This window comes from Coregonus lavaretus, assembly GCF_964263955.1.
Source record: "Coregonus lavaretus genome assembly, chromosome: 25".
Classification (NCBI taxonomy): domain Eukaryota; kingdom Metazoa; phylum Chordata; class Actinopteri; order Salmoniformes; family Salmonidae; genus Coregonus; species Coregonus lavaretus.
The window spans coordinates 38,238,178-38,253,708 of NC_140012.1; the positions used below are offsets into that span (position 1 = coordinate 38,238,178).

Here is a 15,531-nt window from a genome sequence, read left to right on the forward strand (position 1 = left end):
AATTCAATGAAAACTGGTAACTGGGTTGCCGAGATAATCCTTTACCTACTTTATTTTTGTAATTCAGACAAAAATGCAAACCACAACAATTCTGATTCATATGCTTGCGCTTAATATTCTGTTAGAATATTGCATAACACTCTATGGGATAAAGGGGGAAGCAGTCTCTCTGTTAAGGCATTTCAAAGATGGATTGGGAATGATATTATCTGTGAGGGTCATGTTGATATCATGGTTCTATGGCATCTGGCACTCAAGTATGATCACTGGAGTGATGTACGCTATATATACAAAAGTATGTGAACATTAAATGGTTATCTTTGTCACTCTGTTGCTGATGGCTGTAAAACTCGCAGTGGGATGACACCATATAATTATACACTGAGTATGTGGACAACCCTTCAAATGAGTGAATTCGGCTAATTCAGCCACACCCGTTGCTGACAGGTGTATAAAATCGAGCACACCGCCATGCAATCTCCTTAGACAAACATTGGCAGTAGAATGGCCCGTACTGAAGAGCTCAGTGACTTTCAACGTGGCACTGTCATAGGATGCCACCTTTCCAGCCAAGTCAGTTCGTCAAATTTCTGCCCTGCTAGAGCTGCCCCGGTCAACTGTAAGTGCTGTTATTGTGAAGTGGAAACGTCTAGGAGGAACAACGGCTCAGCCATGAAGTGGTAGGACACACAAGCTCATAGAACAGGACCGCCGAAGCGCATAGCGCATAAAAATCGTCTGTCCTTGGTTGCAACACTCACTACCGAGTTCCAAACTGCCTCTGGAAGCAACGTCAGCACAAGAACTGTTTGTCCAGAGCTTCATGAAATGGGTTTCCATGGCCGAGCAGCCGCACACAAACGTCGGCTGGAGTGGTGTAAAGCTCGTCGACATTGGACTCTGGAGCGTGGAAACGCATTCTCTGGAGTGATGAATCACGCTTCACCATCTGGCAGTTTGGTGGATGCCAGGAGAACGCTACCTACCCCAATGCCTAGTGCCAACTGTAAAGTTTGGTGGAGGAGGAATAATGATCTGGGGCTGTTTTTCATGGTTCAGGCTAGGCCCTTTAGTTCCAATGAAGGGAAATCTTAACACTACAGCGTACAATGACATTCTAGACGATTCTGTGCTTCCAACTTTGTGGCAACAGTTTGGGGAAGTCCCTTTCCTGTTACAGCATGACAATGCCACCGTGCACAAAGCGAGGTCCATACAGAAATGGGTTGTAGAGATCGGTGTGGAAGAACTTGACTGGCCTGCACAGAGCCCTGACCTCAATGCCATCGAACACCTTTGGGATGAATTGGAACGCCGACTGCGAGCCAGGCCAAATCGCCCAACATCAGTGCCCGTCCTCACTAATGCTCTTGTGGCTGAATGGAAGCAAGTCCCCGCAGCAATGTACCAACATCTAGTGGAAAGCCTTCCCAGAAGAGTGGAGGCTGTTATAGCAGCAAAGGGGGGACCAACTCCATATTAATGCCCATGATTTTGGAATGAGATGTTCGACGAGCAGGTGTCCACATACATTTGGCTATGTAGTGTATCGTAGGAGGACATACTCCAGGGAAATGATTATTTTTTTAAAACTATTTTGTATTTGTGTTGGATAGGGAGAGACAGGTGAAATGTAAAAGCGAGAAAGAGGATTCGAACCCATGCTGGCAGTGGCACATAGTACATGTGCTCCAGAGGCAGCTTAGACTGCTAGACCACCATAGACCATGATCAGTTAAGTGTCTTTAAGCCCTGTAAGTGAAGGACATTGCTGCAATAACCACACTAATGAAAGTGTGTGCCCTTGAGAGTACACATTTGTCCCTTTAATGAAAGGAAAAGTCGATTTTGTTGAGGCAACGTGGCGAAGGGAATGCTAGGGTTGTCATAATTACATATATTGATGGTTATTTTCCAAATATTTAATTTTGCAGGCTTATAAATATTGTTACAAACTCTATTTGCATAGTGTTTCTTAACCCTATCCTATCCTGTCTATCACAGGAGGTTGGTGGCACCTTAATTGGGGAGGACGGACTCGTGGAATGGTATCAAATACATCAAACACATGGTTTCCATGTGTTTGTTGCCATTCCATTCACTCTGTTTCAGCCATTATTATGAGCCGTTCCCCCTCAGCAGCCTCCACCGCTGTCTATCTATGGGGAACAGGGTTAACGTGTTGTGCTCGACCTACTCAGTTTTACATCAGAAAACACCAGAAAATGGCCAAAAAGAGTAGAACAAGCTCACCTGCTTTTACACTATGATTTGACTATTAGATGTTTCTAAAAATTTAAATTAAAAAAGGAATAGTTTCACCATATTAAAACAAGAGTTCAGTTCACGTAACAGGGTGGACCTTAAAATCAGGGACAGTTCTTGTTATTTGTTTTACCTTAAAATGAATCACTAATCACATGAAATGAAAAAAAAGTATCTTCAGAAATGACTGTCAAAGCACCAAATTAACTACGGCTTTACAATGATGGTGAGAACTAGGAGAAATGTTGTGGTTAAGTGTGCTAAAATGTTCATAGAAGTCATAGAGGATGCACAGAGGGACAAATGTCAAAATGTTGGCACTTTAGCAAGTCTTTATTCATATACAAAATCTGAGTTATTGAATTTTCCATGTGGTCTATATTAAAGGGCACTTCATTTAATATAACAGGGTTTTAAATTATTATATTTGTGCACAATGTCTAGTTAAAATATCAAAGGGACACAAAAGGCACTCATTTTGTGGAATGACGGTGTGAATGCAAAAAGCACTTACTATGTTATTTTGTTTATTTTACAAGGTCACCCTCACTTTGCACCGAAAGGCCTTTTAGTTGACTGGAGCACCTGGATTATTTGATAGACATTTGTTAGATTTGTAGATATGTATGACTAGGCAGGGCAATGATGCACTAGAAATCGAATCTCCTAGCTGACAAATATTTCATAAGAAATATTTCTCTCTCTCTCTCTGCCTCTGCCTTTCTCTCTCTCTCTCTTCCTCTCTCTGTCTCTCTCCTTCTCTCTTCCTCTTTCTCTCTATTTCTTTCTCACTCTTTCTATCTCCCTATGAATTAACCTGTCCATTAATCCAACTTCTTAGGGCATTTGATCTCTTTCATATACTAAATGTGTTTTACATGTTAAAATAAGAGTGCCTGCACAGTCACCTTCATAAAACCTTTCCCTGGCGTCCCTACATTAATATTTTTGAGTTTAGTGCTTTTGAAAGATGAAAATTACCCCACTTTGTTTTAACAGCTCCTGTGACCAGTGGAGCATCATGCAGAGACAAATGCTGGACTTATTTTGCCTCATGCTTTAATTAATCAACTTGTCATCTTCATTAGTTTATGCAGTTTTAAGATTTCCGTAATCTTTCCCCGCAAAAAGAGCCACAGAGACCTTGAGTTTGAAGTTGAACATTCAGGAATATCCCTTTCTGTCTTCATGTCTATGGTTTAAGGTTTAGAGTGATTAACCCTAATTTAATGGCACAGTCTAGATAATGGGTTATATTTTGACAGTGCAAGAAATGTGTGTGCGAAATGATGCACTCAGCTTGCATAATACACACCTACTGTAAGTTGCACAGACAGGGAAACCCAGTTCACAGTTGGACATGCTGCTAATCACATTTAAAATGTATTTCCAGTGCTTTACTGCCACAAGAGGTTGCTAAGAGGCTGGACAAAAGCTATATTTGATTTAGTGTTGGTAATTCTTAAATAACATTTAGGAGATTAAATAATTATTTGTTTTCCTCCTGATCAATAATTAATCTCATGAAATACTTTGATAATTAAAAAAACTACATTTGTTTGATAGGGCAGCCATTTTTATCCTGACAACTCATACTAAATTCTTCCGCTGCTCTGTCATTCGCTACATGCTTAAGTCTGAGACTGCCGTCATTGAAGTCATTTTTGGTGACGAGGGGCACGAGGGGCGTTGTACAAAACAAAGTCATCAGCGATTGGACCGTCTCTAACCAATCAAAGTATTTTCAAACTGCCGCTTTACCCATGTGTGTTCTGGCTCTGGCCCAACCCATCGGTTTCTGGACCAATCAGACAGCCCTGAATGTGTTCGAGGATGTACTCAGATCCAGACTCATTTGCGAAGAAGAAACTAATGTTCGTGGGCGGGCCAGAGTAAGGAGTCTGGGTAACCAGGCAAAGCCATTTTACTTTCAAGGCCTTTTTATTTGCCAGACAGCCCTTAACAGTTACCATGGAGTGATTATTTCCTGTGTATTTCTTCATCAGGTGTTTTTTTGTCCCGGGATAGTGTGAGCTTTCTACCTTTGTTTTGCATGTACATGTTTTAGGTGTACGATAGCACACTCTTTGCCTGTTCAATAAACTTGACTAGCTCCGAAAACGACTGTATTGGGATCTTTATAACGTAACACTCGGGCTCCCGAGTGGCGCAGTGGTCGAAGGCACTGCATCTCAGTGTTAGAAGCATCGCTACAGACCCTGGTTTGATTCCAGGCTATATCACAATCCAGCTGTGATTGGGAGTCCCATAGGGCGGCGCACAAATGGCCCAGCGTCGTCCGGGGTAGGCCGTCATTGTAAGTAAGAATTTGTTCTTAACTGACTTGCCTAGTTAAATAAAGGTTAAATAAAAATAAATAAAACATGTAGGACCTGAAAGGAGTGGCCATTTTAGGTTCAGGCCCTATTTAACCCAGTTTCAATCAGGCATTCCAAACGACAGTGTCCTTTCAGTGAACTTCCTGTTCGTGTTTGACATCACAGATTATACATTATATTGACCAGATACTCTAGTGGCCGCTCTAATGATGAAAATAAATGTCTTCAAAAATGAAAGGCAGTCGGGAGGAGGCAAGATCAGGTGGGACCTTTCTAGCCAATGAGAGGGCAGATACACGGTTGAACAACAGGCACAATGGTTTTCTCTAGTTTCCACAGACACAAAGTCAAAATTGGCTATATCGTAGAAATTTATGAAAACAAAAATGTGCTTTTTGGTCTTAATTGAAGGTTAGGGTTAGGCATAAGTTTAGCAGTGTAGTTAAGGTTAGGGTTAAGTTTTGTAGAAATTGTAGAAATAGGAGGGGTTTATGATTTTGTGGCTGTGGTAACTAGTGACGATCAGGCACAACTCCGATATAAAGTGTTTTTTCTCAAAGTTGCCGGGATGTCACGTGTTCTACTTATATCAGTACACTCGTAACAACCTAATCATTACGAAACTTCCATTCGCTCAAATAAGCCACACGTAGCAAATAAGCCATAACATGTTTTGTTAACCAAAATTCAACACTCTCTCATTGACCTCCATACAATAACTCCTCGCTTGGTGAGCAAAAAAAAAACAGCACCTGCTGGAGAAGACCCAGTTATCCCGCTCGTTTCGCCTCTTCCTCTCTGTTGACATGTGCCAGAGAGGAAGAAGCTAAGCGAGAGGATTAACTCCACCCAAAATCTGTTTGCGCAAGAATACAGCGATAAACAGACCAAGTGGGGATTTTTTATATAGAGGTCTTTGAGAGAGTGTCGAATTTGGTCAACAAGAAAAAAAAATGCTACGTGAGGCTTATTTGATCAAATAGAAGTTTCGTAATGTTTAGGCTGTTACAAATGTACTGATATAAAGGGACGTGGCATTCCGGCAACTTTGAGAAAAACTATTTTATATCGCAGTTGTGTCTGTTGTTCACACGTGTATCTGCCCTCTCATTCCCACCTGTCTTGCCTCCTCTTGCCTCCCTTCCGACTTTGCGGTCAGTCGACTATCTTGTCAATAAAAGGTAGGCCATGAGACATCATGCCAATTTAAAGTATTTTATGTGCATTTCAGACAAATCACTAATGTGTGCATTTCGTTGTTCATGTTTACCAAGAGGCTCTGGCCAGGCCAAGTGTTTGTGAGCATGAAAAGATAGCTGGAATCCAGCGACTTCATAAAACACATTTAAACTCTTCCTATGGATATTACTATTCCCCACATGTCATGGCATTAGTGGCATTTTGGACTGACAGACTACTGAAGAATATTGCTCTATTAGTACAGAATGGTTTGTCAAGTAATCCATTTCATCCCCAAAGAGACTATTTGATTCATTGTATTTTTCAGGTTTGTGCGTGAGGGGGTGAAATAATGTGAATATTCTCCTGCCCTACTTTAGATTTTTGTGAAAATTGCTTGGAGCAGTAGCTTATATAGACAGGCAGACAGGCAGGCTGCAGACAGACAGACAGACAGGCTGCAGACAGGCAGGCAGGCTGCAGGCAGACAGGCAGACAGACAGACACCTGTTGTGACTTTGTATTTAGTCACCTGTTGTGACTTTGCATTTAGTCACCTGTTGTGACTTTGTATTTAGTCACCTGTTGTGACTTTAATTCAATTCTGTAACAGAGAACAGATTTTGTGTTTGACTCCTATGATTGATGCACTTGTACTGTGAGTCAAGGAGAGCCAAGGCTTGCGAGCCATGTGATGGATATACTAATATATATTTAAAATCAAATTGTACGTGTCACATGCGCCGAATACAGCAGGTCTAGACCTTACAGTAAAATGCTTACTTACAAGCCCTTAAACCAAAATGTAGTTTTAAGAAAAATAAGTGGTAAGTAAAAAAATAAAAATAACAAATAATTAAAGAGCAGCAGTAAAATAACAGTAGTGAGGCTGTATACAGGGGGTACCGGTACAGAGTCAATGTGCGGGAGCACAGGTTAGTCGAGGTAATTGAGGTAGTATGTACATGTAGGTAGAGTTAAAGTGACAATGCAAATAGTCCGGGTAGCCATTTGATTAGCTGTTCAGGAGTGTCTTATGGCTTGGGTGTAGAAGCTGTTAAGAAGCCTTTTGGACCTAGACTTGGTGGTCCGGTATCACTTGCCGTGCGGTAGCAGAGAGAACAGTCTATGACCGCCTGGTATAGAGGTCCTGGATGGCAGGAAGCTTGGCCCCAGTGATGTACTGGGCAATGCGCCCTGCGGCCTTGTGAATGTTGACCTGTTTAAAGGACTTACTCACATCGGCTACGGAGAGCGTGATCACACAGTCGTCCGGAACAGCTTATGCTCTCATGTATGCTTATGTGTTGCTTGCCTCGAAGCGAGCATAGAAGTAATTTAGCTCGTCTGGTAGGTTCGTGTCACTGGGCAGCTCTCGGCTGTGCTTCCCTTTGTAGTCTGTAATAGTTTGCAAGCCCTGCCACATCCGACAAGCATCGGAGCCGGTGTAGTACGATTCAATCTTAGTCCTGTATTGATGCTTTGCCTGTTTGATGGTTCGTCGGAGGGCATAGCTGGATTTCTTATAAGCGTTCGGGTTAGTATCCGCTCCTTGAAAGCGGCAGCTCTACCCTTTAGCTCAGCTTGGATGTTGCCTGTAATCCATGGTTTCTGGTTGGGGTATGTACATACGATAACTGTGGGGACGACGTCATCGATGCACTTATTGATGAAGCCAGTGACTGATGTGGTGTACTCCTCAATGCTATCGGAAGAATCCCGGAACATATTCCGGTCTGTGCTAGCAAAACAGACTTGTAGCTTAGCATCTGCGTCATCTGACTACTTCTTTGTTAACCGAGTCACTGGTGCTTCCTGCTTTAGGTTTTTGCTTGTAAGCAGGAATCAGGAGGATAGAGTTATGGTCAGATTTGCCAAATGGAGGGCGAGGGAGAGCTTTTTACGCGTCTGTGTGTGTGGAGTAAAGGTGGTCTAGAGTTTTTTTCCCTCTGGTTGCACATTTAACATGCTTGTAGAAATTAGGTAAAATTGATTTAAGTTTCCCTGCATTAAAGTCCTCGGCCACTAGGAGCGCCACCTCTGGATGAGCGTTTTCCTCTTTGCTTATGGCCTTATACAGTTCTTTGAGTGCGGTCTTAGTGCCAGCATCGGTTTGTGGTGGTAAATAGACAGCTACGAAAAATATAGATGAAAACTCTCTTGGTAAAATAGTGTGGTCTACAGCTTATCATGAGATACTCTACCTCAGGCAAGCAAAACCTCGAGACTTCCTTAATATTAGATTTTGTGCGCCAGCTGTTGTTTACAAATATACACAGACCGCCACCCCTTGTCTTACCGGAGACAGCTGTTCTATCTTGCCGATGCAGTGTATATCCCGCCAGCTGTATGTTATCCATGTCGTCGTTCAGCCACGACTTGGGCCTTGTCGGGTGTCCATTTCATGGTTGACTATTCTGTATATTGGGGTGTATTTCTAAGACAGTTGCCTGAGTCCATGGTGTGGCGAAACATATATTAAAGCATTCAAACGTAGTTATTGCTTGTTTTATCTAGTGTTGTTTCCAAGCACCTTGCAGCTGCTGTAATACAGTTTGAGGGTTTCGAAACACAGAAGGAGATTACTTAGACTTCATTGTACTTTTATGTATTACTTTTGCCTGGCTCGTGATTATGTTTGATTATGTAAAAGTTGTTGAATTCCCTGTTAGATTAAGTTCTGAGTCCACAGTAGGTGTCTCTGTCAACTAAGCTTTTCCTACAGTTCATCTCAGAATCTCTGAAATTGTACAAATAATAAGAATACAAATCCTCAAACAAAACACTTGGTTGAAAATATATAATCAGCTACTGTGTCTGTGACTGAGGTGTGAACACATTGTGGACTACTGAGATACCTCTATTCACAAACCAGGCTGCAGAAAGATGAAAAGAACAGTTCTATAATACCAAGTGAATAAGAAAACAGGACTAAGAATTCCGGAAACTTTAAACTTTGCAATAGGAAATCGCAATATACTTATTTCTATGACCGTTATTGTTCATTCTAGAGCTTCACAAAGCCAGGAAACTAAACCTCTTCTAAGAAAGCCAAGGATATTCTTTGCAAGGCGAAGCTGCACTTCTGGAACACTCTTGAAGTGATACCTGGCAATATGAATAGGGCCGAGGGAACTGCACTGCTCTCCTTACCTTAGAACTGAAACAAAAGCCTTGACATTGTAGCTACTTCTCTGTGGCCCCCACAGAGGTATTACACTCGAGACAAATTGACTTTAAAGAATGCTTTGAGGAATTGAAAGAGTCGAACGGCAAAGCCTAAGCGGAACTGATTTCTCAGACACTTGATAATCAGACTATTTTTTTCATTATGTGACTTGTCTTTCTGACGGCATTAGTCTCAGTGAACTTTCTCTCTTTAATTCCCTCATGAAGGTCCTTTATGAATGGATGTGTGGGTGGCAAGAGAATTCCTGATGAATTCAAAAGGTTATTGGTCATTGTTTTTGAAATATTTAATGGTAAGTCTCTTATAAATCTACATATTGGATTCTTCATCAACACATCAATCAGAGTGATTTCATTAAAACCCTATTTTATACAGCATGATAATAACATGGCAGACACTGGAAATGAAAAAGTACATATAGTTAATTTATATCGACGAAGCAATCCTACGTATATGACATGGTAATGCTGCTCACCATTCACTTAAAAGATACCACTGAAGACTTGTAAGGCAGACATTCAGAGGTCAGCTATCCTAATCTTATAATCAGTGTTCACCAGTGCAATTATGCATGCAGCTCTCATTTCTAGGAAGCCCCATCACAGAATATAAAGGTAATTTAAGAGCTGCCTGCCTTTATTCCACACAAAGCGTTGTTCTTTTGCTTGGAGTCCATTGAGATACATTGCAATCAAGCTCCAGATCAAGCCACTTTAAAAGGGAGGGAGTTCTAAGAAAGTGTGAAGTAATTGGACACAGTTGTGTATATGACTAACTGATCACTTAGTTACTTTTCCAAGTTTATTATAGTTCTTTGTACTTGATGAGGAAGTTATTTTCCCCAAGAGCAAAAAGCTGACAACATGAATCTAAGCGCTTAAACCCCATAACTGTCTCTACTTGCAGAAAGGTGCTGTTATGCCGTGATCCAACAGTCTGTTGATTCAGAGAAAACAATGTTTGCAATCTGCCACTGCTCCATTTGAAATGGAGTAATGGTGGACCACTAACCACTAACACAGTCTCTGTGACCAGACCTTGGCATTAGTCTTGCTATTATCATTACTCAGATGTTTTCACAACTCCCCTTCTCCGTTAAGACTGATTGACAAACTAAAGAGAATGTCCTGAATATGTCCTCCTAGTCCTCAGTTCCAGTGAGTTTATTCAAGGATTATCCATATAACAACAATTACCATCTAATTAATTGTGTGCTTCCAAAGTATAGTGATGTGGCCATGGCAGTGTCAATAAGAATTCTCTTTTCAGATCTGTTGTCAGTGCAGCTGCTAATCAGGAGTTTTCATCTGTGAACAAGTGCTGCATTTACTCAAGGGTCTCGCCTTTGAGGTGATGGAGAAACCACTTATTTCATGCATTTTGACTCTTAGACAACTTTTCAAGTGATTCGCCAAGAGGAACTGAAAGTTAACCCAAACAATCATTCAATGTCAAGCAAGGATAAGGAGCCTATTCTAATTGAATGAAGGGTGCATAGATGGTGTTTCAGCGAGTTGAAGCTGTTTAGGGTTTTATCCCTTCATTTGAACCAATAGTGTTGTCAATATTTAAGTAAGGACATACGCGTATCATTGACATAATACACAGCCATTTTCTGTAGAGTATACATAGATCTGTTAACAATGGCCTGAAACCAATGTTATTGCCAGAGGTTTTCACAAGGACTACACAATCATCCTCAGTGTAAACCGTTTAACACCTTGTTGGTCTTCCAACCTCATTTTACAGACGCTCTGATCCAGAGCAATAAGGGTTAAATGCCTTGCTCAATCAAGAGCACATCAACAGATTTTTCACCTAGTTGGCTCTGGGATTTGAACAAGCGACCTTTCAGTTACTGGCCCAATTCTGTTAACTGCTAGGCTACCTGCCTGTCGTCCTCCACAAGCGTAGCTTGAAACATGTTTCTGACGCGGACGCCTGTGTCTGAATTAGTTAGATCGTTTGGATTAGAGACTGGGTCATGAAGACTGGGTGGCTCATGTTGCATATATTAAATAGTGTGGCATTTAAGAGATTGTGTCATATTACCTGCCAATCTATTTTACCCGGTAATACCCGGTGTGTGGACAGCCATTGGTGAGCTAACAGAAGCTAACAGCAATAATACACTGAGGCTATGTCATTTTTAGTAGCTGTGGGAAACATACAGTATGTCTCACAGGTGAGTGACTCAAACCATTAGCGGTAAACATTACAGCGGGGGGGGGGGGGATTCATACGCTGCTCACGTTTGAAATGAGATAAACACAAAATGGCAGAACAAGTGTAAGAGGGAACATCACTGGACATAACAATAGGGGAAAATGAATGATTGATAAAAGACCTGCCAGGCATGACAGAGTAGATACTCTACTGGAAACAAGAACTGCATACAACATTTTGTGAACATGCTACACTACTAGTAGAGGGATGCCATTGGTAGCTAGGAAATATCTATGGTAAGTGTTTGATTTCAGTGACTAGTATGATTCATATCAGCCTTGAGAGAGGGTGTCATTGAGAAAGGATTAAAAGCCTCCTTCTGTGAAATGATTATTGGATAGACGTGATGGATTAGTGCTGTACTACCATATTTTTACAGACTTTACAACTCTTAGCTTGATGGGTTGAAAGACGATTATAGGCAAACTAGGGTGGCAGGTAGCCTAGTGGTTAAGCGGGTTGGGCCAGTAACAGATCGCTGGTTCAAATTCCTGGTGAAAAAGATGTTGAGCAAGGCACTTAATCCTAATCACTCCCGTAAGTCGCTCTGGATAAGAGCGTTTGCTAAATGACTCAAATGTAAATGTAGCTTCTTTGACCCCATACTATTGAAGTAGGTTACTAGGTGTTTGTACCTAAACCTTATTGTCACAAATCAACAATAATGTGTTATTATCGAGTAATTATGATGTATTTGCTTGGTACTCTGTTCAGTAACACATTTTGGATAGTTAGAAGTTAGCTACATTAGCTAAATTAGCAACGTTAGCTACAATGCCTTGCAAAAGTATTCATCCCCTTGGCGTTTTTTCTATTTTGTTGCATTACAACATGTCATTTAAATTGATTTTTATTTGGATTTCATGTAATGGACATACACAAAATAGTCCAAATTGGTGAAGGGAAATGAAAAAAAATAATAACGGAAAAGTGGTGCATGCATATGTATTCACCCCCTTTGCTATGAAGACCAAGGAGCTCTCCAAACAGGTCAGGGACAAAGTTGTGGAGAAGTACAGATCAGGGTTGGGTTATTTAAAAAATATCAGAAACTTTGAACATCCCACAGAGCACCATTAAATCCATTATTAAAAAATGGAAAGAATATTGCACCACAACAAACCTGCCAAGAGAGGGCCGCCCACCAAAACTCACAGACCAGGCAAGGAGGACATTAATCAGAGAGGCAACAAAGAGACCAAAGATAACCCTGAAGGAGCTGCAAATCTCCACAGCGGAGATTGGAGTATCTGTCCATAGGAACACTTTAAGCCGTACACTCCACAGAGCTGGGCTTTACGGAAGACTGGCCAGAAAAAAAGCCATTGCTTAAAGAAAAAAATTAACTAACATGTTTGGTGTTCGCCAAAAGGCATGTGGGAGACTCTCCAAACATATGGAAGAAGGTACTCTGGTCAGATGAGACTAAAATTGAGCGTTTTGGCCATCAAGGAAAACACTATGTCTGGCGCAAACCCAACACCTCTCATCACCCCGAGAACACCATCCCCACAGTGAAGCATGGTGGTGGCAGCATCATGCTGTGGGGATGTTTTTCCATCGGCAATGATGGATGGCGCTAAATACAGGGAAATTATTGAGGGAAACCTGTTTCAGTCTTCCAGAGATTTGAGACTGGGATGGAGGTTCACCTTCCAGCAGGACAATGACCCTAAGCATACTGCTAAAGCAACACTGGAGTGGTTTAGGGGAAAATTTTAATGTCTAGGAATGGCCTAGTCAAAGGCCAGACCTCAATCCAATTGAGAATCTGTGGTATTTTTTTTATTTTTTATTTTTTTTGGTATGACTTAAAGATTGCTGTACACCAGCGGAACCCATCCAACTTGAAGGAGCTGGAGCAGTTTTGCCTTGAAGAATGGGCAAAAGTCTCAGTGGCTAGATGTGCCAAGCTTATAGAGACATACCCCAAGATACTTGCAGCTGTGATTGCTGCAAAAGGTGGCTCTACAAAGTATTGACTTTGGGGGGGTGAACAGTTATGCACGCTCAAGTTCTGTTTTTTTGTCTTATTTCTTGTTTGTTTCACAAGAAAAAAATATTTTGCATCTTCAAAGTGGTAGGCATGTTGTGTAAATCAAATGATACAAACCCCCAAAAAATCTATTTTAATTCCAGGTTGTAAAGCAACAAAATAGGGAAAATGCCAAGGGGGGTGAATACTTTCACAAGCCACTGTACTTTCACTCTACTTATTTTTGGCAGCCTAATGATCTTGACTTGTGCATTAACGGGTCGGTACAACAAGTACCGGATGGCCATTTTGGAAGTAGAATCTGACCAGTCCGTACTGGGTCTAGGAAATAGAAAGTTGTGAGTGCCCCACATGCAGCTATACACATTTTGGGAAGCTTTATCTATAATTGGATGTGGACACTAGAGATGTAAGCGTCCAGGGAAAATCAGTTGGGTTTATTTCTGCACTGTTTCTGTGACATGATCTCATCAGAATGTGCTAGTGTTTGATCCCAGTGAAGGTCTTTGCTCCTGGGTCCTTGAACCGGTCTAGCAATGCTATGGTCCTTCTGTTCTTGTTCCCTGTTATTGTGTGCCTGATGTCATTGCCTTTTCTGCTGAGTGTAAAGCATTTTGTTTCTTTTGATGAAAACTGTCTAACTATGAAAACTGTTCACATATGCGACACGACCACAGTACCAATCTGGGACCACTAACAATAATGCAGGGTACTTAATTATTTAATAACAATTACTAAATCTAATGTAACATTTCTCTCTTTGCAGGTTATCTGGCTTCATGTTGCCGTCGCCTATTGTGAGCACAGGGTCAATAATGGCCCTTTGGTTCACAACAGATTTTGCTGTGAGTGCACAAGGATTTAAAGCAATTTATGAAGGTAAGACCTATTGTTATTGATTATTTCTCCAATTAAAAACCTGGCTGAATTGATGTAAGAGAGGGTTAACAAAAAGGGTTAAACAAATATTTGTGTTAACAAAATGGTCATTGTCTAACTATTGACTTGATTTTCTATTCTATATTGAGTTATTTCAATGGCTAAGTTGGCGGTGGATTGTGATTGCTGCACCAGAGTAGTTTGTTTGATTCCCCCATGGGCCACAGATTCTGAATATAAAATACATATACGACTATGTTATTATTGTATTATAGGGTAATTCATGAATCGGTGTCTCAAAATCAGCATATTAATATGCTTTCAGAGAGCGGGGTGCATTTCGTATGATGAACACTGCTAAGTAGTGTACACTTAACGTGCACCTCTTCAGGCCATGTCATTTGGTTACTGTTTAAGCCTTATGCAGAGAGGTGTACTGCCATAGATGTCGTCTGCTAAGCACGTTTCAGTTTACAGTTTGCGTTATTAAACCTGTGGTTGGTAGTTGTGGCATTTCATGTGAGTTCCGGTCGACTGTATCAAACTATGGTCATTACAAAGCCTGTATAGTCTGTTTCACACAGGATACAGCACAAACCACAGCATCTCATATATTTTCCATGAAGTCTAATATCACTGGAGTCTCAACTCACCCCCCTTGTAGGAAAACATCTCTCAGGCTGGCATACACTGCAGCAAACTTCATGATCTCTCATGAGACACTGGGACCTAGGCTATGAATGATGCACGAGCATGGCGCTTTGCTCGTAAACCTTTGTAAGGATAAGCTTTTTATTTATTTTTCTCCTCCTTCTGAACATTTTCATCTCTAGGGATTCAGGGTTTTGTTATTGCTACAGGGTTGTGAGTGGATACCAAAACTCAATTCCCTAAATGCAATATCAATCTCGTTTGGTAACATCACTTGTTGCTGGTTGTCTGAGGTACTATTTGGTTTATTGTGTGTAGTGTGAGATTGTTCTTGCTGTGAGTTATAATGAAATAATGAACCATGATAGGCTAATCTAATTGTATCAGAACACTATTTCCTGATAACTTAGCATAATCTACTGTTTTTGGATCCAATTGAAGTACTAGTCTAACCACTGCCTCAGAATTAGCTAGAGCTGCTGTATGTTACAGAATGAATAAGATTAGCAAGACTGCGTTCTCTTTACATTTACTTTATTTCTCCACATAGAAGAAGAACTGTCTCTGTTGCGTTCTAGGTGAATGTCACATCTTCTTTTTATTATGCATTAGTGGCTGGCCTCACAGAACATTAATAGCCTATCCATCAGGGTGATGGAGTTTTAATATGGGTGTTTCTTCTGGTTGGCTGAATGGATTCCATTTAAGCTGACAAAGATCGATTTTCCATGTAACCATTGGAGTCGAAATCGAAATTGACTGCAGATTTTGTCTTGGATTTTGGAGAATTCTGATACAGGCCATGA

At 41.0% G+C, this 15,531-nt stretch overlaps 1 protein-coding gene across 3 annotated transcripts in view; it reads left to right on the forward strand.

Annotated features, from left to right (window-relative positions):
• Positions 1–15,531, forward strand: part of LOC311101197 (CUB and sushi domain-containing protein 1-like) — a gene marked incomplete at both ends in the record, with an annotated part of 408,327 nt that overhangs the window by 137,459 nt on the left and 255,337 nt on the right. For all 3 annotated transcript variants that reach the window (XM_084142297.1, XM_084142298.1, XM_084142299.1), the window contains one exon: positions 13,962–14,074. In XM_084142297.1, the coding sequence (XP_083998423.1) occupies positions 13,962–14,074 (113 nt within the window). The remainder of the gene's footprint in view (positions 1–13,961; positions 14,075–15,531) is intronic.